We start from the raw sequence: 27,992 nt of genomic DNA, 5'->3' as shown, positions 1-27,992 counted from the left end.
GGCCATTGTTAAGTGTGGCATCTTTATTTCATCCTGTGTAACTGGGCAGTTCTCATAGGCCAGACCCCTGTGGCTAACCCAGCACTGGACAAGCAGACATAATGCAGCCCTTGGGACTCCCAGTTATAGCTTATGGCTGGGAACAGGGGCAGAGGCTGATCTTGGCTGAGTGAGGCAGCCTGAATTCCTGGGCTGAAGGCCCTCTGGGGAGAGGAGGTGGAGGCTGTGGCTTGCTGAGCCTGTCTGGACTTGGTTAGTCTCCAGGAAACCCTACAGCCCTGTGTGAGGCAGGAGGCAGGGTGTCCTGGAGGGGAGGGGAGGGAGGGAAGGGCAAATCTCCTCAGTCTTGATATTAAAGACTGTCCCTATTCTACAAGCCTAAGAGGGCAGGGCAGCCACGCAGGAGAATGTGGGAGTAGAGCAGGAGGAGACCTGCCCAGCCTTGACAGCTTTGCCTTGAGGCCAGAGTCTGTGCCAGGTGTGATGGTTGGAAAGTGCAGGCTGAGTCACTAAGCTTGGTCCCACCTGCATTTACTTAAAGTAACACAGTTGCTGTTGCTCTGTGCTCTGGGGCTGAGCTGGGTGGTCTGCATCAGGGTAGGACCAGATGAAGAGGCTGAGCTTGGCTGAGGCCGTCCAGCAAAATAGAGCATAGAGCTGAGCGTTGCCTCTCTCTGGTTTCACTAGCTGGTCTGATGGTCATCTCCCTGCCAGCTTCCCTGTCTTATAACTTTTGTCTCTGTCCCATATGTCTCTCCTTCATCCCTGAGTCTCTCTTCTTTATGCTATCCTGTTCCTAACTAGGGCTGATCCACTTGTCTCTCTTTGTCTCCCTGTTTCTCATACCCCGCCCCACCCACATCTTGTAGACCATGTCCAAAGCTATGTATCTGAGCAATGGAATGAGACTTAAGGTTGTCATCTCTGACCAGCCTGGCAGGTAATATTCCAGATTCCAGGAGAAAGAGCACACTGTCTCTGGAATCATCAGATTCCCAGTTTTGTACCCAGACACGGGGTCCCTGGGATCTGACAATTGAAATCTTGGATCCCCCGATTCAAACTGGATTTTGATGGACTTGCTGATGTTCCGTCTGACTTCATGGTGTGGGTCCTCAAGTCTCTCTGGGAATTCAAGGTTCCAAGGCAACCTTGGGATCTCTGGTTAACCCTCAGAACTCCATGTTCAAGCCTCCAGGAGTTTGGAAATCTGCTGGAGCTCTTGAGTCACACCCTTGACACCTAGAGTTTCCTGACACTGAAACTTCAAGTCATGTGAGGGTGTGGGTACCCTGGAAATAGTGAGTTGTCTGGTATTGTCCCAGGTCATCTAGAAACTGGAGATTCCTTGGAATACCATGACCATCACACCATGACTGCAGGGTCACACCAGACTCTGGAAATAGAAGGACCCTTGTATTATGTAATTTCTCCTGGTGTGATGGTTTGTATATGCTTGGGTCAGAAAGTGGCACTATTAGAAGGTGTGGCCCTGTTGGAATAGGTGTGTCACTGTGTATGTGGGCTTTAAGACCCTCATCCTACCTGCCTGGAAGCTAGTATTTTGCCTGCAAATGAAGATGTAGAACTCTCAGCTCCTCCTGCACCATGCCTGCCTGGATGCTGCCATGCTCCCACCTTGATGATAATAGACTGAACCTCTGAACCTGTAAGTCAGCCCTAATTAAATGTTGTCCTTACAAGAGTTGCCTTGGTAATAGTGTTTGTTCACAGCAGTAAAACCCTAACTAAGACACCTGAGGAATAGTGAGCAAATTTCTATTTGTTTCAGAAAGTGCACTGATAACCGACCAAAGAAACAATTCCACAAAAATACAACTTAGTAAACGGATGAGTGTATTGAGGTAACTTACAGAAGGAATATGAGTGAGCGGCTACTTATTGGATCAGAGATTACTTAAGTGTAGTCTCCCCTCCCCCAGCCTGAAACCTGCTTGCTCAGGGGTGGAGCTTCCCGCTCAATCGTTCTGCCACGCCCACTGCTGGAACCTGCCGCTTTGCTGTTCGGAGCCCTGCATGTGGTCACCCTACTTACTTGGACTCCAAGATTAATTGGCGGGAATCGGCCCTCTTCCCCTGCTTTATAATTGCGTGTGGAACAGTAAAATTGAGCTTTGATCAGAATGCCTGTCTTAGCTACATTTCTTTATCTCGCCACCTAGCCCCTCTTCTCTTCCAGGTTTCCAAAATGCCTTTCCAGGCTAGAACCCATGTTGTGATCTGCTGGCCGGACACAACACTTAAGGGCAGCTCCATCACCAAAAAGCACACCCCATCATAGAGAAAGGTCTCAGAGAGTCTTAGTAATTGTTACTGCTTATATTACCTTCTGGAGGGGCCTTGTGAATCCTGTAAGTTTGAGGAACTCCCTGAGTCTTAGAAGTTGTTATCAGGGCTGGTGAGATGGCTCAGTGAGTAAGAGCACAGACTGCTGTTCTGAAGGTTCTGAATTCAAATCCCAGCAACCACATGGTGGCTCACAACCACCCGTAATGAGATCTGACTCCCTCTTCTGGTGCGTCTGAAGACAGCTACAGTGTACTTATGTAAAATAACAAATAAATCTTTGGGCCAGAGCGAGCAGGGTTAACTGGAGCTAGCAGAGGTCCTAAAAATTCAATTCTCAACAGCCACATGAAGGCTCACAACCATCTGTTCAGCTACAGTGTACCCATATGCATAAAATCAATAAATAAATCTTTAAAAACAAAAGAAGAAGAAGTTGTTATCAGTTTTGTACTTCATAAATCTTAAGACACTTCCCTCCAGAATAGACTATTTCAGTTCCAAGAAAATGGCTATATAACATCTCACCCTTCCCTCTGGCTCTCACATTCCTTTTGCCAACGCTTCCACAGTTTTCCCCAGTCATGGATGGAGCCATGTGGTTGGTTAATTATTTTCCTTCATCTATGGTTAAGTCTTGTGCTATTGTGCTACAACAACAGAGCCAGTCCCAGGATGTTGATCAATTATGTATCTCTGCAATCCACCTCCCACAGCAAAAAATAAATTTTCTTTCATGACAAATCAAGACTGACTGACCCAAGTCCACAGGAATAGTGAGGTGTCAAATAGGAGGAGCAAGGATGAGAAATAAAGGAAACAAGAAATAAGACAAAAGGCTGGGCAGTGGTGGCACAGGCCTTTAATCCCAGCACTCGGGAGGCAGAGGCAGGCGGATTTCTGAGTTCAAGGCCAGCCTGGTCTACAGAGTGAGTTCCAGGACAGCCAGGGCTACCATTCCCTCGACTGTAGGTAGCCAGTAGTCATGGAATGTGTCTATTCCAGGCCTCCCCCACCCTCAGGTGGCCGATGGTTGGTTCAAACCCCCCACCCCGTGGTCTGAGGAATGTAATTAGCCTTTTCCTTCTGGAGGGGAGGGGTCTGGTGGAATGTTCCAAAGTTCCTGAGCTGACCTCTTCAATGTTATTTGTAGATATACACATAAATTAAACAAACAAAAAAAGAGACAGTAGCTGGGAGTGGTGGCATATGCCTGTAGTCCCAGCTCTTGAAGAACACAGGCAAGTGGACCTCATGAGTTCAAGATCAGCCTGGTTTACATAGGAAGCCCCAAGACAGCCAGCACTGCATAAAGAGACCCTGCCTCAAAAAAAAATTGAAACAGCTGGGCGTGGTGGCGCACACCTTTAATCCCAGCACTTGGGAGGCAGAGGCAGGTGGATTTCTGAGTTCCAGGCCAGCCTGGTCTACAGAGTGAGTTCCAGGACAGCCAGGGCTACATAGAGAAATCCTGTCTCGAAAAACCAAAATAAATAAATATATCTATATCAAAAGACAGTGTAGAACGTGAAAATATCAACTGTTTGTTTTAAAAAAAAAGATGTTAGGATGTTAGGCACAGTGTCATAGATGGGAGACACGACCATGCCTAGTTCCTACATAGAATTTTTAAAAACCATAAAAACAAATCTTTAAGGGTGAAGAGATGACTCAGCAGGTTAGAGCACCTGGCTGTTCTAGCAATGGATGCAAGCTTCAGTTCCCAGGACCCATGTACTGGCTCACAAATATCTGTAGGCATATATGTGGTGCACATACATATGTATGAATGTGTATATGTGTACAAAACACTCATGCACATAAAATAAATAAATATAAAAAAATAAAAACAGGGCTGGACAGATGGCTCCGCGGTTGAGAGCACTAACTGCTTTTCCAAAGGTCATGAGTTTGAACCCCAGCAACCACATGGTGGCTCACAACCATCTGTAACAAGATCTGACTCCCTCTTCTGGAGTGTCTGAAGACAGCTACAGTGTACTTACATATAATAAATAAATAAATCTAAAAAAAAAAAAGATTCACTCATCTATTATATCTAAGTACACTGTAGCTGTCTTCAGACACACCAGAAGAGTGCATCAGATCTTGTTACAGATGGTTGTGAGCCACCATGTGGTTGCTGGGATTTGAACTCCGGACCTTTGGAAGAGCAGTCGGGTGCTCTAACCCACTGAGCCATCTCACCAGCCCGTGAATCTTTAAAATAAATAAAATAAAATAAAAACAAAAAGTCCCAGGCCAGGTCTGCAGAGTGGTTAAGGAAATTTGCTCTTTCAGAGAACCCAAGTTCAATTCCCAGCACCCATCAGGAGGCTCACCACCCCTTAACCCCAGTTCCCAGGGGTTTGACCTTCAAGGGCACTCATGTGCATGTGTAAATATATATATATATATATGTGTGTATATATATATATATATATATATGTGGTGTGTGTGTAAATATATATGTGTATATATACATATGTAAATATATGTGTATATACATACACACACACATATATATGTATATATATATACAAAGACATAGACATAAATACATTATTTTAATTTTTCATTTTATTATTTATTTATTTATTTATTTATTTATTTATTTATTTATTTATTTATTTGGTTTTTCAATGCAGGGTTTCTCTGTGTAGCCATGGCTGTCCTGGAACTCACTCTGAAGACCAGGCTGGCCTCAAACTCAGAAATCCACCTGCCTCTGCCTCCCAAGTGCTGGGATTAAAGGCCTGTGCCACCACACCTGGCACTGTTTTAATTTTTAAAAGGTTTCAGGTTAGCCTATGCTACATAACAAAAACCATGTCAAACACACGTACACACACATATACATACACACACTCATACACAACCACACATATACACACATACACATATACTCGTACACACATATACACACACTCATACATGCACATACTCATATACAAAAACACATATACACACATACACTCATACACATATAGACATAGACATAGACACACTCATATACAAACGTGCATACATACATATGAGCAACATGCACTCACATACACAGTCATAGACATACATGCACACTTGTAGTGAGAATATTGGTTTCTTTAAAAACAAGCACAGAGCTATTATGGTAATCTGTTTTTGTTTTAATCCCGGTTGTGGGATATGGGGCTGCTTCACAGCGGGTGACTGTGATTTGCCTCATGCTTTAGCTGGAACATGGTTTTGCCAGCTGCTGATAGTTTCTGCGAGTGTGTGATGTTTGGAATTCTGAGGACTTTTCAGAATGCCTGAGCCTCAGTAGAAGTGGCTAGTTGGCCTGGTGGTGGTTAGTTGTGATTTTTGTTTGTTTGTTTGTTTTTCGAGACAGGGTTTCTCTGTGTCGTCCTGGCTGACCTGGAACTCACTTTGTAGACCAGGCTGGCCTGGAACTCAGAAATCTGCCTGCCTCTGCCTCCCGAGTGCTGGGATTAAAGGCGAGCGCCACCACGCCCGGCTGGTTAGTTGTGATTTGTTGTGTCTTGTCAAGTGGTTGTATGCAAAGAGATGAGAAGAAGTGATATCCTGTTGGCGAAATCAAACTTGACCTAGGGAATGTGATGTCCCTAACCAGCAAGTAGTCTAAGGTAACATTGTCCCCTTTCCCCTCTGTCCTTTTCTCTGTCACATCTAGTGTTAAGTGGTGGAAAGGGGGAATTTGGTAGAAAGAAGAACCCACGAAGTAGCTAGAAGTCTGACTACACACACTCATATACACACATGTACACACATTCATATACATACAAGTACACACATTCATACAATACACATGTATACACATACATACACATACATTTATGTACACACGTATACATGCACTCATATACATACACACCAGATGTGTGTGTGCCTATAACTCCAGCACTTGAAAATCAGGAGAACTGTTTAAATATCTAAGTAAGCCTTGGCTACCTAGCAAGTTCCAGGTTAGCCTGGACTATGTAGAAGACCTGTCTCGAGTAAGGAGGAGAGATGGAGGGAGGAAGACAGGAAGGGAAGAAGAAGGAGCAGAAAGGAAGATGGAAGTTGGATGTAAGGAGGGTTACGTAGATAGATGTTAGGCTAGGCACGTTTCTTTGCGAGTGTGTGTTTAGTTATGGTGTTGTGTGTCTTGGTGAATGGGAAAGATGACAGCTGGGAGGCAAATGCAGGACTGGGAAAGGGTAATGGATGATAGGTGGAGCTAGCAGGGCCAGTTGGGAATGAGTGTGTGAATGTTCAGAAAGTTTGAGATGAGTGGGTGGGTAAGTGGACAGGCAGAGAAGAGGACAGGGCTAGCACTAGTGGATGGGTTGTTGATGGGTGTCTGGACGGACAGATGGATGGATGGATGGATGGATGGATGGATGGATGGATGGATGAATGGACTGACAGATGGATGGATGGGATGGATAGATGAATGGATGGATGGACAGACAGATGGATCAGTGGACAGACAGACTTATGGCTGGCCTCATGGATGGAGGGAATGATGGTAGGTCAGATGGTGTCTTGCTTTTATTTCGGCTGCTGTGATAAAATATGCTGACCAAAACAACTCAGGAGGAAAAGGTTTTTTGGCTCTCAGCTCCAGGTTGTGGGACAGTGGAGACAGAAACCGAATCTTGAGGCAGCTGGCCATATCCACAGTCAAGAGCAGAGAGAAAATGAAAGCTTACTTGTACTCAATCCCTCTATAGGTAGGCAGTCCGGGATCCCTGCCTAAGGAATGGTGCCACCCACAGGAGGCTGTCTCAGTTAAGATAAATTAATCCCCACAGGCCCAGCCACAAGTAACCTGATTTACACAAACCCTTGCTGAGACTCTATTTGCAGGTGATTCTAGATGTGTTAGGTTGATAACTAAAGCCATCACAAGCTAGAGGGAGGGGGCACAATCCTGTAATCGCAGCACTCAGGAGGCAGAAGCTAATAGATAGTTTTGAATTTGAAACCAGCCTGATCTACATAGTAAGTTCCATGTTGGGGCTGGAAAGTGAGAGTCTGTCTCAAAAAAAAAAAAAAGTTTATAAAGACTGAACATCAGCTGAACATCAGGAAGCTGGAGAGATGGCTCAGAGGTTAAGAGCACTGACTGCTCTTCCAAAGGCCCTGAGTTCAAATCCCAGCAACCACATGGTGGCTCACAACCATCTGTAACAAGATCTGACTCCCTCTTCTGGAGTGTCTGAAGACAGCTACAGTGTACTTACATATAATAATAAATAAGTTAATCTTAAAAAAAAAAAAAGACTGAACATCAGAGATGGGCAATTTCTTCTTCTTTCCCTATCTCTCCTTCACTTTCCTTCTTCTCTTCCCACCCTTCTCTCTTCCTCTCTCTATTCTGAGATAGGATTTTACTCTTAGCTCAGGCTAGCCTCAATGTGAGCCAGTAAATCCTTCTGGCTTAACCTCCTATGTGCTGAGATTGTAGGGTACTATGCAGAAAAAAATTGTATGTTTGGAGCTAGGTTCTCATTATTAGTCCTACAGTGTGTAGAGCAGGCGAGGCTTGAAGGCCCGCTCCTTCTGCTTCAGTCTTTCAGTCACTGGGGCCACAGGCATGAGTCAGTCTGTCTCAAAGGTCAGTCTGTCTCAAAGGTGTGTGTTTGGTTTGTTTTTTGAGACAGGCAATTTGCTGTTCTTCTTCACTCTTTCTTCCTCTCTCCTTTCCCCCGTTCCTTTCCTCCCTTCATTTCTATAACAGGGTCTCATGTAGCTCAGGCTAGCCCCTAACACATGTAACTAAGGATAATCATGAACTTGACTTACCCAGTGGGGCTTAAAAGGTGCCACACTCAGGTTTTAATTTATTGTTCCTTCTGCCCCCCCCCCCACCCATCCTGCCTGTTTCCTCATCTGTTAAGGATAAAATATAGCAGTAATTTTTTTTTTTTTTTTTTTTTGGTTTTTTCGAGACAGGGTTTCTCTGTGTAGCCCTGGCTGTCCTGGAACTCACTCTGTAGACCAGGCTGGCCTCGAACTCAGAAATCTGCCTCTGCTTCTGCCTCTGCCTCTGCCTCCCAAGTGCTGGGATTAAAGGCGTGCACCACCATGCCCGGTTTATAGCAGTAATTCTTAACTCTTAACTCTTGCAGTTTGGTATGAGGAGTAAATGGTCTGATTTACATAAAGCCAGGGTGTGGAGCACACCTTGGTTTATTGTAGTGGGTGGGAAGAGAGGCACAGGTCTCCAAGAACAGTGCAAGATGGAGCCAGGGCCACAGGAGACATGGGAGAGGCGAATGAATCACACACACACACACACACACACACAAGACTCCTTCAACATTTTATTAGGAGCTTAGATGGAACTCGGGGATCTTTCTGCTTCCTTCCCCAGGAGGAGCTCAGATCTGGACGTAGGACAAGGTGATGTCACCATTGATCTCCAGCGTGTCTACCATTTGGAATGCTTGGAACCGATGGGAGAAGTCGAAAAGGTGCTGGCCATTGGCAAACACCTTGAATCGATCCATGCCGCAGCGGATTGACAGCTGTTGGGGAGAGGAGAGGGGAGGAGAGGGAGGGGAGGGGAGGGGAGGGGAGGGGAGGGGAGGGGAGGGGAGGGGAGGGGAGGGGAGGAGAGAGGAGAGGAGGAGAGGAGGAGAGAGGAGAGGTGAGGTCTAGCAGTACTGGGATCTGTGGGAGGCAGGAAGGGGCTCCCCAGACTCACATCAAAGAACTGCCCAGGGCCAAATGGGTTGTAGGCCACCTTCCTCTCTTCAGCGCCCCAAGAGCCATTCATAAAGCTGTTGCGAACCACACTGTCACCTATGCGGGGGTTTAGGTGTAAAGCTATGTCTCCGGACGATCCCACCTTGAAGTTGATGACAAAGCTGAAGACAAATAAAGTGTCAAATGGGGTTCAGTGTCTGAGGCTCCAAGAGAAGAAAACTAGGACCTCAACCCCTGGGTCTGAGAGGAAGGCTGAGGCTGGGCCCCTCGGTGTGAGAGGAAGGCTGAGGCTGGGCCCCTCGGTGTGAGAGGAAGGCTGAGGCTGAGCCCCTCGGTGTGAGGAGAGTGCTTACTTCCTGGCTGTAGGAAGTACATATCCCTTGATTATGATGGTTCTTCGGACTGTAAGGCCCCCCTGCAGAGCCCCCACATATGGCACACGCTGTAGAAAAAGAAAATGGGGTCCCATTCAGTCTCTGATGAGGAAACCCAGACACAAGAGCACATTTTCACAGAGAGGCAGCATTTTGCTTGTGAATTGTCCCCAATCATGTCTTCTCCCGAGTCCTGACCACCGGCTGCATCTTCTCCCACCCTCAAAACCGTCAACCCACATATAGTCCACCCTTTCTGGGCTCCCAGCATTCTCTGCCTCCTTTGACTTGCTCCTTTGACTAGCCCCTGGGACACCATACCGGATTGAAGACTGGGGGTCCTGTCATGACCTGCGAAGAAAGAAAGGGATTCTACTGTGTAAGATTTGACAAATACCTTATCCAACATGTCTTCATCCCTTTCCCAACTCCAAATTGTCCTCATCCCTCCATGAGCCCACCATGCGCCTCCCACTTACAGGCAAGGTGTTCATCTGTGGAGGGTTGTACCCAGGACTCTGGAATAGATAGACAGAAGGGAAGAAAGATGAAGGAATGCGGCGTCCTTTGTCCCCAAGCTTCCCTTACCATTACTCCAACTCTGTGGGAAACTGCCCACAGCCTAGCAGATACTTACCCCAGCAGGGTAAGCTGGAATAGTCATGGCTCCCTGTGGGTACAGAGAGGAAAGGAGGTCATGGCTGGGATCATAATTCTAGACTGGCAAGTGTTGAGGAGAATCCCTGGGCACCCCATTAGGTACATGGTCTACAGCCCCTGCTGTATTTTGGGATGGCCAGAGGCTCTGTGTCTTTAGGACAACTCCTGGTAAATTCTCTTCTTTGTTCCCTGCTCCACAACCGTGGGTCGATCCCTTCTGTCCTGGGATCCTCGTCCACCCCTCGTCTCCCCTTAGCCTAGGATCAGTCTGGAAAGTGGAATTCAGGAGGTAAATCTGGGCCTTGGTACTTCTTTCTAGGCCCATGATGACCAAAGTCCTGTCACCTATGCTTCACATACCCAACCCTAGAGCAAGCTGGAGTCGTGGGAGTCACAGAGATCCTGTTTAGCAGGCCCTCTGCTGTCTTCGCGGTTCAGCCTCTCTCGGAGCCACAGCTCTGTACATATGACCTGGACCCTGTCTGGACCCTTTCCCTCCTCCTCTTCCTCCTCTTCCTCCTCTTCCTCCACCTCCTCCTTCTCTTTTTTTCGTTGTTGTGGGTTTGTTTGTTTGTTCAGTTGGTTGGTTTGGTTTGGCTTTTTTGAGTCAGGGTTTCTCAGTATAGCTCTGGCCATCCTAGAACTCACTTTGTAGACCAAGGCATCCTCGAACTCAGAGATCCACCTGCCTCCACCTTCAGAGTGCTGGGATTAAATGGTGTGCCACCACCGCAGGCTCATCATCCTCATTTTTACTGTCTCTGTTTTCTCCTCCTTTTAATTAACTCCTATTCTGAAAGTTCTTCAAATCAATCAATCAATTCATTTCTCTGTCTCCATCCCCCCACAGTCCCCTTCCCAAAACACAAACACCAGGGTGTTGATCTGTGGCCCAGGCTGGTCTCCTTGCAGTGAACATTCTGCCTCAGCCTCCTGATGCTGGGATCACAGGCAGTAGTCACCATGCTGGGCTGGACTCCATATTTGGCATCAGCGCTCCCCCACCCCTACCCCACCCCCATGACAGTGTGTCTGTAACTTGTTCCGTCTCCCCTTCAGGTGATAAACTCCCCATTTTGATCCATCGACTTGTTGAAGAGCAGGCTGATCATTTTTTATTTTTAAAATATTTATTTACTAAATTTTCATGTATGTGCCTAAGTACACATCTGTGACCCCTGTGGGGGTCAGAGGAGGGCTCAGAGTCCCCGGAACTGGACTTACAAATGACTATGCACTTGGGAGCTGGCAACTGGACCTAGGTCCTTCTGGTTTATTCAAGACAGGGTCTCACTATTTAGGTCTGGCTGTTCTGGCACTCCCTATGCAGACTAGGCTGGCATTGAACTCACAGAGATCCACTTGCCTCTAGTTCTCCAGCACTGGGATCCGAGGTGTGTGCCTAATGGTTACACCTGCTCTTTACTGCCATCTCCAGCCCCCAGGCTGAGAGTTTCAACTTTCAGGCTTTTGTTGGTTAGTTGATTGGCATTAAAGAAACTGGGGAACTCATCCCTCACGCTACGTTAGCTTACTGTAGCTGAGCCAGGCTCCTAGCAGCTCACTGGGGCACTGTAGGCAGATGCCCACCCTACCATTAAGCAAGCTTCAGCTTGCGACATTGGGAATTGGCGTGCTGGTTTATTGCAGTGGGTGTGTGTCAGAGGCTCTGCAGGCTGCGTGCCTGGGTGTGGACCTTCTAGGACACTGGGTCCTATGTTTTCTTGACATTCAGATCTAGCTCTCCTGGCCAATTTCCAAGGCGATTGCATCCTATTGCCCTCTGAGCAGCCATCTGGTAGCCATGCTAGCTGATTCGAATGCCTGCCCTGCCCGCAGGTCATGTGATACCGTGTTACACCTTTTCCTTTACAACCGGATGGGGACCCAGTGGCAAGTCACCATGGCTTCGAGTTGCCCCAGTGACCAATGTATTAAGCAATCTGTCCTGAATTCGTTTACTCTTTATCTGCTTGTCTTTTCTTTTTCTTTTTCTTTTTTTTTTTAAGATTTATTTATTATATGTAAGTACATTGTAGCTATCTTCAGATACACCAGAAGAAGGTGTCAGATCTCATTACGGGTGGTTGTGAGCCACCATGTGGTTGCTGAGATTTGAACTCCAGACCTTTGGAAGAGCAGTCAGTGCTCTTACCGGTTGAGCCATCTTGCTAGCCCCTGCTTGTCTTTTCTTATCTCACTTTCTGACTCTAATTACACACCTCTTCCTGCTCCTGGAAGCCCTTTGGACTGAGTCAGCTCCTTCCTTTGGGTGTTCAGAACACCTTGTTAACCCTTTCCCTGAGCCTAACCCTCTGCCTGAACCTCCTTATCTAGACTCTGACCATCTCTCTGCCTGCACACACCCCCACCGGTCACTGTCTATCTTTCTGGTGGACTGTCTTGGTCACCACAGGGTCCCTGGACCCATTCCTTAAAGGGACCAGGAGTGGAAACAGAGACGGTGGCCAATGTGCGAACAGGTCAAAGAGACAAATGAAGAGACGTTCCATACCGGATATGGGGCTGCAGCTGGTTGGCCTCCGAGGAAGTTGATGGACTGAAGTTCCAGGTCCCCATCCACTTGCAGATGGGTGACCATCTGTACAGGTAACCGGTGCCCGTATTCATAGAAGGAATTTCCGTTCACCACGACCTGGGGGACAGAGACAAGGTGTCAGACATCAGCAGCCGCAGCTGGCAAGCAAATGTGAGGAAATGGGAATGGGATTGGATTTATTTATTTAGTGCATGAGCGAGGGCACGTGTGTGCATATATGTGCAGGTGCACATGTGTGCACATTTATGTGGAGGCCAAAGGTCAGCTGTGAGTGTTGGGCCTCAGTACCTGTCTGCCTTGGTTTTTTGAATTGGGTCTCTCGCAGTAGACTAGGCTGGCTGGCTCCTGTCCCTGCTCCCCTGAGCTTGGATTATAGGCATGGCCCAGCATGGCTCAGCACTCCAGTTCATTATGTAGATGGCAAGGATAGAGCCCAAGCTCACAGCCAGCGCTTTACTGACTGACCCAGCCCTAAGGGATCTTTTTGATTTGAAGTCCAATGTATTTGTTGAGTTCTAGGAGCGCCTCGCCAGCAGGAATTTTGGGACTCAGGGACCAGAGGTCAAACTGAAGTACAAAGTCAACTCACAGTGGAGGGAGAGAAAGAATCAGGCCCGAGGGTTTGTATTGGCACAAAAGAACTTGGCTTGTAAGGTCTGGTTCTGGCATGGCCCTGGCTGTGTGACCTCGGGTAAGTTACTTTACCTTTCTGAACTTTTATTTAAAACCTTCCAGAATGGGAGTTGCTCATATCTGAGTTTGTCAAGAGGATGGCAACCAAGCCAGGCAAGGCAGAGGCTTACGGCAGACTGGAAGCAGCCTGCTGGACTTGGTGTCACCCTCCGTCTGATCATCGATCTATGTGACAGACATGGATCCGGAGCCAGTCCTAGAGGACTGAGGACTTCCTGTATGCTAAGTGCTGGGTCTGGTGACATCAATGTGCCACACTCAAGCTGGATATGGTGTACACACCTGCAGTTTCAGCACTCAGAAGGCTGAGGCAGGAGACTACCAAAGCCTCAGGACAGTTTGGGCAAAGAAGTGAAATCTTAAATTAAAAGTTCCAAAAAAAAAAAAAAAAAAAAAAAAAAGACTGGAAGTTTGGCAAGATGGCTCAGCAGCTAGAGGCTCTCTGCGCTGAGTCTGACAACTGGAATTAGATCCTAGCATCCCCCCATAAAAAGTCAGGAGAGCCAGGCGAGCCTTTAATCCCAGCACTAATGAGGCAGAGAGGCAGGTAGAGCTCTGTGAGTTCGAGGCCAGTCTGTTCTATATAGTGAGTTCCAGGAGAGCTGGGCCTATATAGAGCATATATAAAGAATATAAAGAGAATATATAAAGAATATTAAAAAAATTAAAAGAGAGCTAGGGCTGTGGCTTTGTTATAGAGAGGGCACTTTGCATCTGCCCAGTATGCCCAAGGCTTCTGTCCACCAGGGTGGATGTCAGGGAGGGCAAGAGAGAAAGAGGGTTATAGGACAGTGGGGAGGCTGCAGGGAGGGAGGGCTGCAGACAGGGAGGGCTTCAAGCAGAGAAGGAGGGCTACAGGCAGGGAGGGGGCTGCAGGGAGGGAGGGGGCTTCTGGGGAGGGAGGGTTGCAGACAGGGAGGGCTTCAAGCAGGGAAGGAGGGCTACAGGCAGGGAGGGGGCTGCAGGGAGGGAAGGAGAGGCCCCCACCTTGTAGTGCTCAGGCATGACCATGAACACCAGCTCGAAGTGCTTGCCCTTCTGGAAAGGCATGCTCTTCTTCTTCTCTTCCTTGCCCCATTGTCCACTTTGCATCGTGTTGAAGACCACCTTGTCCCAGCCATCAAAGCGGGGATTGAAGTGGAAAGCAACATCCGCCCCATCATCCTGCCCCACAGCGAAGTTCACGTGGAACCTGGTGGGATGTAAGGCATGGTTCACAGTGCTGCCCGCCTGTGCATGGGGCCTGGTGGGATGTGAGTTATGGTTCACAGTGCTGCCCGCCTGTGCATGGGGCCTTCAGTAAGGAGTCCTGACTTCATCCTGACTGGGCACTCTTGACCCAGCTCACAGGGAGGTAGGGAGCCTGCGTTCCCTAAGAGTCTTGTGGCAACACCTCCTCTCTACCTCTCTTTCTCATCTCCCCTGAGCCTCTTCAATGATCAGGGCAAATCGGACTCCTTTCTTTCTTATATTGTTTTCTTTGGGAGGTTGAGGGGGTGATGTAGCCCAGGCTAGCCTCTAACTTGTGCCCTTCCTGCCTTAGCTTGCAAAGGGTTGGGATTACTGCTGTGCATCACCTGAGAGGGCAAGGGTTTTTGTCCCCACCCTCTCTGCTCCTAGTACTAGGCATGGTGTGGCTAGCCAGGGCTACATGGTGAGACCACTGCCTCAGAAACAAAACAAAACCCACAAAAAAAAAAAAAAAAACAATGTGAAAGGTGATTGAGGTGACACCAGAAGTTGACCTCTGGTCTCCACATGCACACAGATGCACCTGCACATACACCTACACACATGGGCACACACACTTGTGCACACATATGTGTGCCCACACACAAACACAAAGGTGGATGATGCCTGAGAAAGACATTTGAGGTTATCTTCTGTCTCACACAAACATGCATGTACACACACATGTACATATACTCTGCACACACATATATACCAAGCTGAACCATGGAAAAAGCCAAGCCTTAGTGGAATTGCTCTTTTGCACACTGAAACCTGACAATCATCCCATTTTACAGATTGGAAGCTGAAGTACAGAGATGTTCAGTAGCAATCTGAATCACACAGTGGCTGAGTACCCTCCACACACAGGGGACAAGGGAGGTGACCTCAGGGCATGGCTCTGACCTTGTGATCTGAATTAACTCTCAAGTCTGTCACTTCAGGGTATTGTCCCAGTCATAGAGCCACCTCTTGTAGTGACCCCTTCCTGACTTCTCTTGGCCAATCTTGATATGACCCGCACAGCCCTTAGTCTACTAGCCCTCCACTGCTTCCTTCCTTTGCTCACTTCCTAGGTTGGGGTCTCCCTGTTCATTTCTGTCCCCATAGGCCATTTGTACTCCACAAGCCACCAGAGGAACCCTGTGAACAATGGACTCTCAGCATATTTCAAACCACCTGGCATCAGAGTTAGGGAAGGCGAAGGCCCCTCCCTGGGGTGAGCGGGGAAGTGCGCTGGGGACTGTCTCACCGTCTCATGTTCTCTTTGGCCATTCCTTGGATGTAAACGGACATCCCGACACTGAGGCCACCTGGGATGGGTCTCTTGTAGGGCAGAGTCTGTAGAAGGGACCAGGTGAAGAGCCTCAGAGGTTGCCTGCCAGCCACAACCCTTTCCTCTCACCCCAAAGACTCTCAGTCCCTTAAGCGGGGGAGATGAGACTTAGGGTAAGGAGCTAAGGATATGGGTCAATAGGAGAATACTTGCCCAGCATAGCAAAGGGAGAAAACGAGAAAATGGGGCTGGGGAAGAGAGGTGTGGGCTCAGGTGGGCATCTCACCGGATTGTAGGTGGGCTGGTAGCCCGGTGCTGGAACATAGGCCATCTTGAGAGTCTGGGCTGATAGCTTGCCTGGAGAGAAGAGATGTGTGGGAAGTGGTGGCTGGCTGCAGGTGGCCCTTATACTAGAGGGAGTGGCTGGCAGGGGAGAGAGTACAGGAGGTCTCTCTGGTGGAGACTTCTAGGGCACACCCTTGTCTCCCATCCTAGCAGGGATGCTGACCCTCTTAGGGCCCAGACAAGGAGGAAGTATTTCTGGACTTTGCCCTTGCAAGGCTTTATCAGAACCATAAAACCCTGCCCAGAGGACTGTTGGCAGAGGGAGGGTGGATCAGGTGGGCAGGGCAGGGGCTAGGCCACAGGAATGTCTGAACAGGTGGGCAACAGAAGCAGAGTAAAGGGCGGGTACCTCCTGACCCCACACGCTATGTAACAGGGGCCCAGTGCACACGCAGCTGGGGCCACAGGTTCTGGGTTCCAGTTCTGCCATTGGTGGCTGGCTGCAGGTGGCCCTCATACTAGAGTGACCCCAGCACTCGGGAGGCAGAGGCAGAATTACTTGCATGCTCAGGGGCAGCCTTGTCTGCAGAGCAAGACTCTGCCTTAAAAAAAAAAAAATTGCTGGGCACCATGGCAATGACTTTAAACCCTAGCATTTAGAAGATGGAGGAAGGCAGAGTTTGAGGCTCCCCTGCAGTGTCAAACTGGGGAGGGGCAGCTAAGTGGCTTAACAGTTAAATAGTCAATTCTGGAACAGCCAAGGCTATGTAAAAGACCCTGTCTCAGAAAAAGAAAGAAAGAGAGAGAGAGAGAGAGAGAGAGAGAGAGAGAGAGAGAGAGAGAGAAAGGAAGAAAGAGGAGAGGAAAGGAAGGAAGGAAGGAAGGAAGGAAGGAAGGAGAGGTAACAGAGAAAAAAAGGGAAAAAAGAAAAGAAAAAGAAGCTGTGTGGTGGTGGCTCACGCCTTTAATCTCAGCACTCGGGAGGCAGAGGCAGGCAGATTTCTGAGTTGGAGGCCAGCCTGGTCTACAAAGTGAGTTCCAGGACAGCCAGGGTTATACAGAGAAATCCTGTCTCGAAAAACCAAAAAAAAAAAAAAAAAAAAAAAAAAAAAAAGAAGAGAGCGGGCTGGGCCAGAGCTCAGAGGTGGAGCCCTGGGTCTGGCCTGTGTGGGGTCCTGGGCTCCAGCCCCACCGATGCAGGGAAGGAGAGAGCAAATGCTCACCACAGTAGTTAAGTGCCCAACACCGGATCGGCACTCAGCACACAGAAAACACTAAGTAAATGTTTGACCTCTTACACTCATTCCAAACATAAATCCAGATCATTCATGGATAAGAAAACAAACACACAGGGGGGGGGGGGGGGAGGAAACAACTGGCCAGATGTGGTGATGCACCTCGGTAAATAGGAATCTGGTGTCATTCTCAGCTACACAGTGAGTTCCAGGCCAGACTTGTCTACATGAAACTGTATCTAAAAATAAAATTAAATTAAAAGAGGAGTTGGGGAGGGGTGGCTGGGTGGCTTAACAGGTAAAGAAGACACTTGCCACCAAGTTCAACCCAAGGACCCATGTGATGGGAAGAGAATTAACTTCCTCCCAAATGCACACACACTAAGAAGCAACAAAAGTCAGCATGTCTGTAAAGGGCTGCGGAGACGGCAGAGGGGTAAGAGAAGAGCACTTGCTGCTCTTGCAAGGAAAAAAAAAAGAAAGAAGGAAGAAATGAACTGATTGGCTCAAGATGGGTAGCAATGAAGTCAGCTCAACTCCATGGCCCTACTGTGCGTCCTGAGGAGTGACACAGCTCACACAAGGACGGGCACAGGGAACAGGTGTCCCTTTCAGCCTTCCTGTTTCTGTTCTTTAAACACTTCCTCTTAGCCCGGTCAGATTTGCCCGCCTCCCTGCCTGCCCAGCTGCCCTCCCTGGAACTAGTGCCTCTGAGCCCCCACCCACTGCAGTAAAGACACCCCGCTGTGTTCAAACTTTATTGTTCACAGTGAAGATAAGGCCCCAGGAAATGAAGAACTAAGTCATAAAGTTATACACTGGGACACCCCATGGGAGGAGGCCTGGCTCCGTGGAGTCCTCCTCTCTCAGGGTCCGGAAGACATTCAGAGCTTGGAGAAGGTGATGCTTTTTGTGTCCCTCTTCTCCATGGCTGCCTGGACTGATTTGATGATGTCCTGGGTCTGCAGCATGCTCATGTTCCAGGTGGCCTGGATCAAGGGTGCGGGGAAGACCGGAAGGCGCCAATCAGAGGAGTGCGCATGTGCAGATTCTCCCCACTCGCCAAGCCCGCAGTTGTTCACCGTGGACCAGGGCGCACAACAGTTGGTGTAGGCAGGGCCTTACCATGTAGTCAAGGCTCTCGTCCACAGAATGGTCTCGGGAGTAGATGAGATTGATTTTTGACCCCTGCACAGCCACAGGGCTCTTGCTGGAAATATCAGCCGCCAGGGCAAAGGCTGCATTCAGCATGGCGTCCTTATCTTGGAACACGCGGCTGCCAGGGAAAGATTAGGTGAGGGGGACATCCTCTCCCTGCCCTGTGGATGACCAGGTGGCCTCCCAGAGAAAATGGGAAGCCCCAACCAAAGGGTTCAACCACATCCTCAGGCTCAGAAGAGCAAACAGGCACTCCAGCAAAGGCCATCTGGTCTCTGGAGTGAGGATACAGGGGACCATAGAGCCCCAATCTGCTGAGATGGCCCTGTCATGATGGCACTTCCCTGCCATCAGCTAGCCAATCAGGGCCCTACCTGACCAGCCCACTGTCCAGGGCCTCGTCAGCCATCATCTTGCGGGCAGAGAAGGTCAGCTCGTTGACCAGGCTACAGAATAGGGAGAGCAGATCAGAAGATCCTGTCAGCCTGAAAGGGGGGGGGTGGGCTGGGGGCTGGGCTGGCCCCTCCTCCATGGTCAGCCGCCTCACCTCTGGTTCCCGATGACCTTGGGCAGTCTCTGCAGTGTTCCTACATCAGCAGCCAAGCCCATATCTACCTCCTAGAGAGAAACACTTATCAGTGTTTGCTTGTTGCTTCCAACTCGGCTCAGGTCATCACGCATTGCTTGCAGAGGCTCCGCCATCCTCCAGCTCTGACAACCTCAAAATGTGCTGACCACCTGGCCCTCCAGCTTGCTCAAGAGGCCCTTTCCAGAACCCTTGGGCACCACTCTACCCCCTACCCTCTCCAGCATAGCTGGCAGTCCCAGCTCTCTTTCTATGTACAGAACACTAGCTCATTCATGAGAGTGCCCATGATGGCATCCTGTACAAATGAGCTTACATCCCCCTTTTGGTGCTGGGCAGAGGCAGCTCAGAGCTTTTTTTCCCTCATGCCCACCTTTCTGACACGGTCTTACTACTTAGCTCAGGTTGGGCTGTGTGGTGGCTAGTGCTTACACACCTGACAGTATCTAGAGACCAGCCTCTGTGAGTGCCTGTGAGGAACTATCTTGACTGCATTCATTGATGCATCTATGTGGGTGGGATCCTGGAGGCAGAGAGGGTGGAGTACCAGCTCTCACTGATCTCTTCTGACTGCAGAGTGATGTGACCAAATGCTTCAAGGTCCTGCTGCCCTGACTCCACACACCCCCTCCCCAGGATGGACTATACCTTGAATTGTGGGCTACCTACAATAAACCCCTTCTCTGATAAGTTGCTTTTCCAAGTATTTTATCACAGTGACAGGAAAAAAAAATGCTCACCACTCACACAATAGCCCCAGCTGTCTTAGGCTCTCGGGTGTGGAGACTACCAGCTGAGCCTCTCCGTGTCGGCCTTGGTCTGGAGGTATTTGGTTCTGATGGACCTCCTTCTAGGAAGCCCTCAGAACCCTCTGCCTTGGCCTGCACTGGCTCTGCTGCCCCCAGCCCTCGCCTGAGGTTGCCTATCACTACAGGGGTTCCAGAAGGCAAAAGTTTAGGAAGTGTCTCACCTTGATCTGGAAAAAAGCATCCTGAGTGCAGTAGCGAATGTCACAGGCAGAAACGAGGTCCACACCTGGGAGGAACAACAGATAAGGACAGGAACCAATCTGTCCTCCCAAAACACAGGACAGAGTCTAACTAGCCACAGCAGAGCTGAGGCCACTGGCACGAGTGGAGGGGGTAGCAACCTCACAACTAGTTGGCGCCCAAGAGGTGGCCACTGATTACAGACTAACCTCCGCCAATGCAGCCTCCGTGAATGGCAGCAATCACTGGCTTGGGGCACTGGAATGGAAAAGGAGAGTTGGCAAAGCTGGCAGAGGAGGGATAGGCAGAGAGGATGCCAGCCAGCTCTGAGTCACCTTCTCAATGACAGTGAAGGTCTTCTGGTACTTGCTGATGAGGTCACGGAGGTACCAGGCTATGCGGGCCGCATCATCTCCTGAGGGCTGCATGAGTTCGGAGGCCATGTCCATGAGGTCAATACCTGGTTGAGAAGGAGATGAGAGGTTATGTAGCGTTCAGGGCCACTCACTAACCCAGTCAGGGCTCAGAACCCAGGGCCACTCACTAACCCAGTCAGTCAGGGCTCAGAACCCAGGGCCACTCACTAACCCAGTCAGTCAGGGCTCAGAACCCAGGGCCACTCACTAACCCAGTCAGGGCTCAGAACCCAGGAGCCGGGGGTCCAAACAAAACATCACAAAACATCACCATGGCAAAGAAAGAAACTCACGGAGGTCTAGGGGATCGATCAGGGATTCCATGTTGTGCACCATATCCCCATATATATATATATATATATGTGTGTGTGTGTGTGTGTGTGTGTGTGTGTGTATGTATATGTATACACATACACACACACAGTTTTGTTTTGCTTAAACAAGGTTTCTCTGTGTAGCCCAGGCTAACCTCAATCTACAGAGTCTCCGGCCTCAGTGTCCCCAGTGCTGGGAATATTGGCATTCTTTTTTTTTTTTTTTATTTTGTTTTTGTTTTTTGAGACAGGGTTTCTCTGTATAGCCCTGGCTGTCCTGGAACTCACTTTGTAGACCAGGCTGGCCTCGAACTCAGAAATTTACCTGCCTCTCTGCCTCCCAAGTGCTGGGAGTAAAGGCGTGCGACACCACCGCCTGGCCAAATACTGGCATTCTTAAGACCAGCTATGGACTTTTTCAGACATTCATCATGAATAGTAAGCTATTCCCACACATAGCTGGGGGGGGTGCGGGGGGGTGGCTGTGAGCCCTTGTCTCCCAACCCATGCTGGTTTGTAGCTGTGGTTGAACACTTGCCTAGAATTCACCAAGTGGCGTAGAGGGCACGGCCCTGTTTGCTCAGAATTCACAAGGGGAAGAGCTGGGAGTGTGGCTCAGTGGTGGAGCACTGGCCTAGTTTCCACCACTGAGGGGCCTGTGGTGGCCCTTGCCTAAAATGAGGAAGCCTTGTATTCAAATAACACATTGAGGTTTGTCTTCAATGTGTTAAAAAAAAATCATCCAAATAAAAACAAACAGAAAGCCCGGGTTGGTGTTCCAAGCCTTTAATCCCAGAATTCAGGAGTTAGAGGCAGGCGGATCTCTGTGTTTGAAGCCAGCCTGGTCTACAGAGCAAGTTCCAGGACAGCTAGGGCTACACAGAGAAACCCAGGCTTGAAAATCCAATAATAATAATAATAATAATAATAATAATAAAACCACAATCCTGAGGCTGGAGAGATGGCTCAGCAGTTAAGAGCACTGGTGGCTCTTTCAGGGGATCTGGGTTCAAATTCCAGCACCGACTGCCTGTAACTCCAGTTCCAGGGGATCTGACACACACACATAGACATACATTCAGTCAACTCACCAATGTACATAAAATAAAAATAAATAAATTATTAAAAAGAAAGAAAGAAAGGAAGTAAGAAAGGAGGAGAGAGAGAAGAAGAAGAAGAAGAAGGAAGGAAGACAAACAGACACAGGACAACCTTGGGCTGGTGCCTTTATCCATGTGTACACACACGTAAATGTACTCACACATATGTGCAAAAATATAAGACAAAATAGAATAAACAAGAGGCAGGCTGGACAGCAGGTCAAGGCAGGAGGATCTAGAAAGTCACTGAGGCCTCATCACAAAGAACCAACTAGAAATCTGAAGACTGCAAACAAAACACCTGAAGCAAAAATGATCACCGGGTGGGAGCTGGAGACATGGCTCGGGGGTAAGAGCACCAGCTGCTCTTCCAGAGGACCCGGGTTCAATTCCTAGCACCCACATGGCAGCTCACAACTGTCTCTAACTCCAGTTCCAGGCTATCTGACACCCTCACACAGGCACATAAAACACCAATGCACATAAAATAAAATTAAAAAAAAAATCATTGGGTGGGTTTCACAGCAGAACAGAAAATTGGGAAACAAGCCATGCTAAAGTGGAGAAGGGGTCAGGGGTCAGAGAGGAGAAAGGGTAGTGGAGTAACTTCCGTGCGTGTGTGTGTGTGTGTGTGTGTGTGTGTGTGTGCACGTGGGGGGGGGGGGGCAGGGGTAGGCAGAAGTCACTGCATGTAACACCCTTGGCTAGACACCCCTGTAGGTTTTGAAAGGTCCAGAGCCTCATTCAAGGTTACAGATCTACTGCGGTTAATCCAACTTCAGGATCCTAGCAGGTTCTGTTGAGCTAATTTCTATGCTTGAATTTGTGGTAGGGAGGGAATTCTGGGCTTTGAGCCAACTCCTGAGTACACACACCCACACACGGGTGAATGTTTTAAATTAGACTGAAAAAAAAAAAAAAAGAAAAAAAAAAAAAGCTGGGCATGGTGGTGCAAGCTGTTAAATCCCAGTGCCCAGGAGGCAGAGGCAGACAGATCTCTGTGTTCCAGGCCAGCCTGAACTTGGTCTACAGATCAAGTTCCGAGATAGCCAAGGCTACACAGAGAAACCCTGTCTCAGAAAACCAACCAAACAAAAACCCACTGAGGACTAATGGCGTAGCTCAACAGTTAAGAACCTATATACTTTTTAAAAAAGATTTATTTATTATTATATCTAAGTACACTGTAGCTGTCTTCAGATGCACCAGAAGAAGGCATGAGATTTCATTACAGATGGTTGTGAGCCAACACTGTCAAATTGATCACACCCAACCTGTTAGTCCAGCCCTAGGGGGATTTTTTTTTTTTTTTTTTTTTAAAGATTTATTTATTTATTATATGTAAGTACACTGTAGCTGTCTTCAGACACACCAGAAGAGGGCATCAGATCTTGTTACAGATGGTTGTGAGCCACCATGTGGTTGCTGGGATTTGAACTCCGGACCTTTGGAAGAGCAGTCGGGTGCTCTTACCCACTGAGCCATCTCACCAGCCCTAGGGGGATCTTATGTTACATATTATTATATAATCATAAGTCTTTAAAAAATAAATAAATAAAAATAAAAACTTTCATTGAGAACCACTATGGAGCCAGCAAGATGGCTCAGCAGGAAAAGGAGTTTGAAGGCTTGCAGGCGAGCAGGACCAGCATCCAGGTCCACTTGATCATGGGGAAGGATAGAACCAGCTTCCAAAAGCCGTCATCTAACTTTTGCACACGTGTGCATGCACGCGCACACAAAAATAAAAGTAACTTTTTCTTTTTGGTTTTTCTAGACAGGATTCCTCCGTGCAGCCCTGGCTGTCCTAGATCTGGCTCTGTCATCCAGGATGGCCGTGAACTCCCAGAGAGCCACTGGCCTCTGCCACTCCAGTGCTGGGACTAAGGGCACATGCCACCGGCCCAGTATTTTTGTTTCCTTCTAGAAACAAAAGGAGGCCAAAGCATTGAGTCATGTTTACAATCCCAGCATCAACATTTAGGAAGCTGAGGCAGGAGGATTACTTCAACTTCTAGAGTAGCCTAGTCTAAATAGAGAGTTCCAGGCCAGCCAGGGGAGGGAAAAAAAAAAAGAGTAAGTGACAAAATCAGCAAAGAAAACTGCTAGCATGGCTGCCCCAGCAGGGGGAGAGGCGCCAGCAGGCAGACAAGTACCTGAAGTGAACATCTTTCCTGCACCGGAGACTACAACAGCCCGGCAGTCCGAGTCTTTGGATATCTTTTGGAAGCATTCCACCAACTCCCTGCAGAGGCATAAGAAGTAAAGGGTTATATCTGGAGTGGGAAGCCCCTGTCCCTGCCCACCTCTGTCTCCTCTAGCAGATAGGCTTGTGGGCTTGCAGGCCAGACCTCCAGAAAGCCCTGTTCATGGCATTCCTCTTCTCTGGCCGGTTTAGCTGCACGTGGAGAACATGCTTCTGGGCACTTGTGACTTGAATAGACTCATAGTTGTGGTCTGAGACTTCCTCGGGGGCTCTCTTGGAGGCCTCTTGTGCAGAGGAGCTCAGAGATCGAAGGCTGATGTTGAAGTACAGCTGGCTGGTACCTCTCAGCTCTGGGGAGACAAGGAAGAGACTTTGAGAGCCTAGAATGGGGACATTTTAACAGTATATGCTCTTTAGGGGCGCTGGCATGACCAGACATAACTTTTAAGATTAGGGTATGCAAGCCAGGAGGTGGTTGGGAGGCAGCATTTGGAAGGCAGAAGCAGTCCGATCTCAGATCGAGGCCAGCCTAGTCTGCAGAGAGTTCCAGGATAGCCAGGCCTACACAGAGAAATCCTGTCTCGAAAAACCAAGTTTCAGTCTGAGACTACATTAGACCCTTGTTTGTGGAAATGACCCAAGATTGGGGACAAAGAATTCAGGTTGAAAGACAGACCTAAAAAATTATAATTTCATTTTAAATTACAAAAGGACTCCTGAGTTTAAAGCGACCCAGGCAGACTTCCCGTCTTATCGCCGCTATAACAAGACGACACAAAAACGAGCCCCCACGGATTAAGGGGTAACTCACGCTGCATCAGCAGGCCGCGGAGTTTACTGGAAACTGTCATCGCGGTAGCCATTTCTGGAGCTCCGGAGCTGTGCGACTTACTCCCGAAGAAAAACTTAGGGGGCGGGCACGAACGTTCGCCATGTTGGTCAAGGGCACCGAAGCCACCGCGGCCACCGCCCTTTAGCAGCGAGGTCCCACCTAGTTCGCCATCTTTACTAAGGGCAAACGAAAAAAAAAAGCACTCCTTCGTGTCTCATGTGTTTGGGACGTTGCTTAAACCTTTGGCCCAGTGGGACGCTGGCCTGAGAAAATATTTCACAGTGCTGTTGGAAAATTGTGTATAAAGTTCATCACAACGCTGTGTTGGAACAAAATGCAGACAACTGAAATAGTCAAGGACAGAAGGGCAGCAGTTTAGTTGCTAGGATACCGGCTGGCCAGAATTAAGCAGTTTTTATTCCCTTACCGCCAGAAGTTGGCTCCTGGACCAGGGAAGTTATACGGATTCAAGGTTACTGGACATTTAGAAGTGCGTAGGCAGGAGTAAATGGCTCTAACGCCACCCTCCTTTGTTTTGTGGTGCGAGGGGACTGAGGCAACATAGGCAAACATTTAACACCGAACATATCCCCAGGCTCTTCTCCCTGATTTATGTAAGGTCTATATAAAACCCCAGGCTTGCCTGTAACTTCAAGTATCCTCCACCTTTTGCCTCCTGAGAAGGGATCATCCTACACCCAGCCCCCGCAACAAAGACTCTGAAAAGAACCCAAGGAAGTTCAATGTGGTGCCTCATACCTTCAATCCTAGCACTCAAGAGACAGGGGCAGGGAAAGAAAAAAAAAAAAAAAAAAAAAAAAGGGAAAAAATCCGGGCAGGGTGGCGCATGCCTTTACTCCCAGCACTGGGGAGGCAGAGGCAGGCGGATTTCTGAGTTCCAGGACAGCCTGGTCTACAAAGTGAGTTCCAGGACAGCCAGGGCTACACAGAGAAACCCTGTCTCGAAAAACCAAAAAGACAGAGACAGAGACAGGGGCAGGTGGCAGATCTCTGCGAGTTCAAGACAAGCCTCTTCTACATAGCAAGTTCCATTACTATAGAGACCCTGTCTAAATAAATATAATAATATGCTGTTTGTTTCTAGACAATTTCTGTGTAGCTCTGGCTATCATGGAACTCTGTGAACCAGGCTGGCCTCGAATTTATAGAGATCTGTCACCTTCTACCTCCCCAGTGCTGGTATTCAAGGCATGTGCTACCACTACCACCTGGCAAAGGCTATATTTTCAAAACAGACATACCAAAAAAAAAAAAAAAAAAAAGCCTGAGAAAGTATTACCCAAGAGCATAAAATACCGTCTAAGTGTGCTCCTTAGGGAGATGTTTGCCAAGAGGGTGAACAGATGTCTCTGGGCCAGTGGGACAGTAGGGGATGTCTGCTACCCAGACTTACAGCTGAGGTAGGCAGTCCCCACCCCACCCCACCCACACAAGGGACAGATGTAGCAACTACCAGGAGTAATGTTTTATCCTCCTTTTGTTGGAAAATCCTATGCAGATACTAAAATGTGAGCAGAAAGGACACCCTAGTTTCAGCTAAGAAATTAGGAAGTTGTTGCCTCTTATCAACAAAAAGAAACCCTGGAACAAATGGCTGTGGTGCTCTTGGCAAACCAAAGCACCTGCAGGCTCAGTCTACACCCCTGTGGCTCCACTCTGCTCACCCTGCCCCCTACCCTAAACTCAAGCTCCTGGGCGTCCCTTCCAGCTTCATTCCCATCTAACTCAGCCACTTTGGCCATGTTTGCTCTTTGCCCTCTCTCCTCTTGGTCCAACCCCTTTTGTGACTCCCTACTGGGCATGTTCAGTCTACTACCTTCTTTCCCTGCTCTGGACCCTTCCAGATGCCTCTGGCTGTACCCACTTCTATCTTCAAAACCTCAACCGTAGCTTGGAGTGGTCATGTCATCTCATTCAGTAATGTGCATCATTTAACTGGTATAAAAAAGTAATTGTGGATGATACACGTGGAGTGTTTATACATTTACAGGTCTAATTGCCAACAGAAAATGAACTGGATAGTAGATAAAACTCTTTGAATCTCCCCGATTGTTTTACAGCAAACTAGGGTGCAGTTAGTACTTTCCATGTGATACTGTGACTCCAGATGCTGAAACGCCAGTCTGGCTCTCCAGGACGTTGCCACCACTGTCACTAGTGTGGCCTGCTCCCACTCTCCAGGACATCAGTTTTTAACCTGTGTTCCTCCTAGGCCTTGTTTCTACTGAAGCCATCTCCGGAGGTTTCCATCTAAATCCCAGGACTATCCACCACGGACTTAACAGTTTGCATCCTTCAACCCCACTTGTAAACTCTGCCTCAGGATCAGTGAGTTAGCGAGACCCAGAAATGACTTTCAGGGCCAGTAAACCACAACGCACAATCATCTCTGTACACAGACCAAGGTCCAGTTGTCATGTCAGAACAGCATCAGAACTACCTTATTTTTAGACTTTTAACTTGAGTACTCTAATTTCCATGTGCCCCTGCATGGCAGAAGAGGGCATCAGATCCCATAACAGTGTTCACACACATACACATACATACACACACACACACACACACACACACACTCAGCAGGTCCCACCAAGCCACTTTTGAATCCTGTAGCTTGGCAACCATCTTGCCAGGCGGTGGTGTACCAAGCTGCAGAGATCAGCCTCAAGCTCTACTCCTACTCCAGAGAGCTAAGCACTTGGACTACAGGACAGCACAATTGTGCTCCAACTCCACTGTTTTCAAGACAAAAAGGTTTTCTCTGTGTATGCCTGGCTGTCCTGGACCTCAGCCCTGCCCATTTCTGCCTCAGTGCAGGGATTAAAGGTGTGCATCGCCACTGCCAGTCCAGAGTGTAACCGTATCCATGTACTCGCATGAGCTTGTGCATTTGATATGATACACGTAAGGCCAGGACTACCTGAAGAACAGGGTTAACTATCCCCACCTTTCAATCACTAGTAGAACCTGACCTAGCTTGGGCAGTGTCCTTCAAGAATGCACTGGTCTCTAATTCCTGCTCATTGCTCATCCTGCCCTTATTAAGGCTGGGCC

The 27,992-nt window shown here is 48.5% G+C and overlaps 2 protein-coding genes across 3 annotated transcripts; both read right to left on the bottom strand.

The window, feature by feature from the left end:
• Positions 1–8,601: 8,601 nt before the first annotated feature.
• Positions 8,602–17,190, bottom strand: Lgals4 (lectin, galactose binding, soluble 4). 2 transcript variants are annotated; one of them, NM_010706.2, is made up of 10 exons: positions 16,086–16,518; positions 15,776–15,864; positions 14,281–14,485; positions 12,556–12,696; positions 10,018–10,050; positions 9,860–9,898; positions 9,702–9,731; positions 9,360–9,448; positions 9,005–9,167; positions 8,609–8,825 (listed from the first exon to the last, which is right to left on the bottom strand). In NM_010706.2, the coding sequence occupies exons 1-10, from the start codon at positions 16,128–16,130 to the stop codon at positions 8,679–8,681; spliced, it is 981 nt and encodes a 326-aa protein (NP_034836.1). In that variant the 5' UTR covers positions 16,131–16,518; the 3' UTR covers positions 8,609–8,678. The 2 variants fall into 2 exon arrangements, with proteins under 2 accessions (XP_006539629.1, NP_034836.1); XM_006539566.4 differs by lacking the exon at positions 10,018–10,050 and having other exon boundaries at positions 8,602–8,825; positions 16,086–17,190.
• Positions 17,191–18,072: 882 nt separating this feature from the next.
• On the bottom strand, positions 18,073–24,974 carry Ech1 (enoyl coenzyme A hydratase 1, peroxisomal). The gene is made up of 10 exons (NM_016772.1): positions 24,900–24,974; positions 24,234–24,438; positions 24,039–24,127; positions 20,388–20,512; positions 20,262–20,310; positions 20,034–20,098; positions 19,025–19,095; positions 18,852–18,923; positions 18,445–18,595; positions 18,073–18,308 (listed from the first exon to the last, which is right to left on the bottom strand). The coding sequence occupies exons 1-10, from the start codon at positions 24,949–24,951 to the stop codon at positions 18,204–18,206; spliced, it is 984 nt and encodes a 327-aa protein (NP_058052.1). The 5' UTR covers positions 24,952–24,974; the 3' UTR covers positions 18,073–18,203.
• Positions 24,975–27,992: the final 3,018 nt, after the last annotated feature.

This window comes from Mus musculus, chromosome 7, assembly GCF_000001635.26.
Source record: "Mus musculus strain C57BL/6J chromosome 7, GRCm38.p6 C57BL/6J".
Taxonomy (NCBI): domain Eukaryota; kingdom Metazoa; phylum Chordata; class Mammalia; order Rodentia; family Muridae; genus Mus; species Mus musculus.
Note: the sequence above shows the minus strand (reverse complement) of the source record. Positions and strands in the feature narration are given on the sequence as shown.